General features: G+C 42.7%; 1 protein-coding gene across 1 annotated transcript; it reads right to left on the bottom strand.

The window, feature by feature from the left end:
- Window positions 1-2,869: 2,869 nt before the first annotated feature.
- LOC136166247 (olfactory receptor 7D4-like) lies at window positions 2,870-3,808 on the bottom strand. Its single transcript, XM_065932310.1, has one exon. The coding sequence runs from the start codon at window positions 3,806-3,808 to the stop codon at window positions 2,870-2,872; it is 939 nt and encodes a 312-aa protein (XP_065788382.1).
- Window positions 3,809-5,361: the final 1,553 nt, after the last annotated feature.

Raw genomic sequence — 5,361 nt, 5'->3', positions numbered from 1 at the left:
TCCATCTCTCCATCATAATCATTTTTATGTGTACAGTTCTATACACTTGGCATTAAGTATATTCACATTGTTCAGCATTCATCACCATCATCCATCTCCAGGTCTTTTTCACCTTTCCCAACTTGAAACTCTGGACCTGGTAAACACTAATCATGTTTACTCCCTTCCTCTATCCCCTGGAAACCACCATTCTATTTTGTCTCTATAAATTTGACTACTCTTCGTATTTCTTATATGTGGACTCATAGAATATATATCCATTTGAAATATCTCACTTTTGAGATATTTCTGAATCTCTGGTGTCCCTTTTCCTTCTCAAATTTTCTCCATTCTCACCCTCCGTGTCTCAATGGATGTCTGCTGTTGAGCTCAGCGGCTCAGTCGTGTCCGGCTCTTTGCAGACTGGTCTATAGTCAGCCCAGCTCCCCTGCTGATGGGATTTACCAGGCAAGAATACTGAAGTGGGTTGCCACTTCCTTCTCCAAGGGGTCTTCCTGACCCAGGGATCAAACCCTTGTCTCCTGCATTGCAGGTGGATTCTTTATCACTGTACAACCTGGGAAACCCATCTCAATGAATTCAATTCTATTTTTTCAGTTGTTCAGGCCCCCAATCCTGGAGTCATTCTTGTCTTTTCTCTTTCTCTCACACATGTATCCTGCCTGGAAGCAGATCCTTTTAGTTCTGCCTTCAAAATACAATACACTGACTACTTCCCAGTTCTTACACTGGTATCCTCCCCTTGAGTCTAGGTACCTATATCTCACCAGGTTTGCCTACAGGTAAGTCCAAACAGGCTACCTTATACCCTACAATCCATGCTCGACCCAGCAGCCAGAATGATCTTTAAAATCTTATCAGATCATGTTACACGTCTGCTCAAATCCCCGCAATGACTCCCCATCTCATTCAGAGTAAATGAAAGTGTGAGTCATTCAATGGCAGAGAAAGGCTCATAGGATCATCCGAGATACCTGTCCTGTTCTACTGTTGCTCCCTCATTCACTCTGCTCCAGCTAACCCCCATTCCCACCCCCATGCAGTCTCCTACCTCAGGGTCTTTGTATTAACCTTAACCTCTGCCTGGGGCACTCTTTCCCCAGATACCACTGATACCCACTTTCTCCCCTTTTTCCTTCTTACTCCATCAGCACTTCCTGAGGGACATGCTCTGGTATTTGCCACTGAAGGTTTCTGTTCTCCATGTTCTGTCCTTGGGAAGTTCAGTTGAGTTTTCACTTAGCTGGCCTAAGTCACTTACCATCTTCACCTATATCCCTACACCAAGACTGTACTATTGAGTCTTTTTTTCTCCAGTTATTTTTAAAAATTTATTCATTTATTTTAATTGGATGATAATTGTTTTGCAATATTATGATGGTTTTTTGCCAAATATCAACATGAATCGGCCACAGGTACACATGTGTCCCCCCCATCCTGAACCCCCCTCCCACCTCCCTCCCCACCGTGCCCCTCTAGGTTGTCTCAGACCACTGTCTTTGAGTGCCCTGCTTCATGCATCAAATTCACACTGGTCATCTATTTTACATGTGGGGTGCTCTGTTTAGTCACTCAGTTGTGTCTGACTCTTTATGACCCCATGCACTGTAGCCCCACTAGGATCCTCTGGGGTTGCCCTGCCCTCCTTCAGGGGATCTTCCCAACCCAGGGACCAAACCCAGGTCTCCCACATTGCAGGCAGATTCTCTACCATATCAGCCACCGAGGAAGCCCCTATTTTACAATGGTAATGTACATGTTGGATGTTTTGAGAATTGCACTATTGTTTCTTGACTGTTCCTCCTTTGTCTCTGCATCCCCTCCCTTCCCAAATTAACAACTGTTTGAACCTGCCCTTGGAATTCAGAGATCTTGGAGGCTAAATGCAGCCTATTTCCTGTAATCAAAAAATTGTTGTTGTTGTTGTTGTTGTTGCTTCATCTTAAGTCACATCTGACTCTTTGCAACCACATGGACTGTAGACTGCAAGATTCCTCTGTCCAAGGGATTCCCCAGGCAAGAATACTGCAGTAGGTTGCCATTTCCTTCTCCAAGGGATCTTCCTGACCCAGGGTTCGAACCCATGTCTCCTGCCAATACAGGCTGATTCTTTACTGTCTGAACCATCAGGGAAGCCACTTCTTTTGAAAACTGGGGTGAATAAGAGAAAATATCTCAAAGAAGTGTTTTCAAGAAGATATAAAGTCACACATGTGAAGAAACAAGCACAATCCTGATATGAGAAACTCTTTGTTACGTCTATTGTATGATTTGTATCCCATTTCTTTTGGAGATAACAAGCCCACAACCAAATGAATGTGAAGAACACCAAATTTAAGAGGCTAATTTGGGGACTACCAGCTCAGCACTTGATAAAGTGCTCCAAATCTGAAGTTAGAAACTGTTAGAATGGCTACAAGAAAGCATGTAAAACCATGAAATTTTATGGACAGCATATAATGAAAATGTCAAAAAAAATTTACTGACAACAATGCTGTGCAGAAACTAATACAAAAACAGAAGTGGGGACTTCTCTGGCAGCCCAGTGGTAAGACTTCCCCTTCCAGGCCAGGGGGTGCCTCTTGTTACCTGGTCTGGGAGCTACATGATCCCACATGCCTCACAGACAGAAAAACCAAAACATAAAACCAGAAGCAATGTTGTAACACATTCAATAAAGATTTTTAAAAATGGTCTCCATCCAAAAAATGTCTTAAAAAATAATCCAACAAAAGTGAAGTCACAGGTGCTTTAGGAAAAGAAGAAATGAACATGTCTTTTGAGGGAGAAAAGGAGCCAGGAGATTCAAATCTACAGCATTTGTCTTTGGGGTTCTCAATGTTCACTTAGTTCTGAGGTCAGTGACTCATCACAGACAGGGGGCGCCTAGACTCAGGAGCCTGGCCAGGGCCCCTTTCACATCCTTGTTCCTCAGGCTGTAGATGAAGGGGTTCAGCATCGGAGTGACTACAGTGTACATCAGTGAGGCAATGGAGTGTCTCTGGGAAGAGTGGGTCACATCAGAAGTGAGGTAAACCCCCAGGCTTGTCCCATAGAACAAGGAGACCACAGTGAGGTGAGACATGCAGGTGGAAAATGCCTTGTGCTTGCCCTCAGTGGAGGCCATCTTCAAAAAAGAGGAGACAATCTGAGAGTAAGAAAAGAGGATCCCAGTCAGAGGAAACATACACAGCAGGACAGTCGCCACATACAAGCAGATGTTATTGATGAGGGTGTCCGAGCAGGCTGCCTTGAGAATCTGAGTCAGTTCACAGAAGAAATGTGGAATTTCAGTTCCAATACAGAAAGTCAGCCGCATCATCAGTAGCACATGAAACAGGGAGCTGAATAAAATGATAAGCCAACACGTGAGAACCAGGAGACCACAGAAGTGGGAGTTCATGATGACCATGTAGTGCAGGGGTTGGCAGATGGCCACAAACCGGTCATAGGCCATCACGGTCAGGAGGAAACTGTCCATTCCAGCAAAAACCATAAAGAAATACACCTGAGTGAAGCAGCCTATGTAGGAGATGTCTTTTCTCTGTGTCTGAATATTCACTAGCATCCTCGGGACAGTGGTGGAGACAAAGCAGATGTCAACAAAGGACAGGTGAGAGAGGAAGAAGTACATGGGGGTGTGGAGGTGGGAGTCAGTGCTGATGGCCAGGATGATGAGCAGGTTCCCCAACATGGCAACCAGGAACATGGACAGGAACACTCCAAAGAGAAGGGGCTGCAGTTCTGGATCATCTGAGAGGCCCAGGAGGAGGAACTGTGATACTCCTGTCTGGTTTCCTGCTCCCATGTAGCTGGTGTGTCTGCTGGGGAAGGAGACAAAAGCAACATTCAGTGAGTAGTCAACTGGCACCTAGCTAGTCATCACTTTTTTCTAGATTGAAGTATGGTTGATTTGAGGGGCGTCCTTGGTAGCTCAGACAGTAAGGTATCTGCCTACAATGCAGGAGACCCCGTTTTGATTCCTGGGTCGGGAAGATCCCCTGATAAGGGATAGGCTACCCACTCCAGTACTCTTGGGCTTCCCTGGTGGCTAAGTCAGTAAAGGATTCGCCTGAAATGCAATCCCCATGGACAGAGGAGCCTAAGAGGCTGCAGTCGATGGGATCAAACAGAGTCGGACGCGACTGAATGACTAAGCATAGCACAGCTTAGTTGATTTACAACATTCTGCTAGTTTCAGCTGTACGGCAAAGTGATTCACTTACATATACTTTTTCAGATTATTTTCCAATATGATTTATTATAAGATATTATAATATAGTTCACTCTGCTATACAGTAAATCCTTATTTATTTATTTTATGTTTAGCAGTTTGTATCTGTTAATCCCATACTCTTAATTTACTCTCCCGCCACTCCCTTCCCCCTTAAGTTTGTTTTCCATGTCTGTGAATCTGTTTTTGATTTGTATATAGATGCATTTGTATTTTTTTTAGGTTCCATACCTAAGTGACATCATATAATACTTGTCTTTCTCTGACTCACCTCACTTTGTTTGATAATCTCTAGGGCCATCCATGTTACTGCACATGGCAACATTTCACTCTTTTTTATGGCCATATAATATTCCATTGTGTGTGTGTGTGTGTGTGTGTGTGTGTGTGTGTGTGTGTATCACATTTTTTCATCTTCTTAAGCCAATTGTCTGTTGATAAGCACTTGGGTTGTTTCCAAGTCTTGGTTATTGTAAATAGAGCTGCTATGAACATTTGGGTGCATGTGTCTTTTTGAATTAGAGTTTTTATCTTTTCTGGATATATGCCAAGAAGGGGGATTGCTGGATCATTTGGTAGCTCTATTTTTAGTTTTTTATAGAAACTCCATACTGTTTAGTGGTTGCACTAACTTACTGTCCCACCAACAGTGTAGGAATCCCTTTTCTTCACACCCTATCCTGACTTTATTATGTGTAGACTTCTTAAGTCTTCACTTTCTGATTCCACCTTCTCATGGGGCAGGTTTCACCCTCTATTAGTCCTTCCTATGTCAGTGCTTCAATCATTGAACTGGCAGCGCATTTCTATTTTAATGATCTGTAATTATTCAGACTTTCTTTAATTCAGCAGATATCTCTATTTCTTTTTATGCCCTGGTCATGTGTTCTAATTCCCATATTGAATCTATGAACATAAATAAATTTCCTCTTTGGTAAGACCTTTCTGAAATAATTGGGCTATTGATTAAAGATATTTAAGGTCTTTTTAAAAAATAATATCTGTATTTCCTTCATTCTCACAGCTCTATAATAGTAAGACATGAGTTGTCAGTTCAAACAATTTTAATTCTGTCCCATGATACATCCTATTGATGTCTCAGTTAATTCTAATGTGTCTTATTTCTA

This window comes from Muntiacus reevesi, chromosome 1 (assembly GCF_963930625.1).
Source record: "Muntiacus reevesi chromosome 1, mMunRee1.1, whole genome shotgun sequence".
Taxonomy (NCBI): domain Eukaryota; kingdom Metazoa; phylum Chordata; class Mammalia; order Artiodactyla; family Cervidae; genus Muntiacus; species Muntiacus reevesi.
The sequence above is the reverse complement of the archived record's forward strand: the minus strand, read 5'-3'. Positions and strand labels throughout refer to the sequence as shown.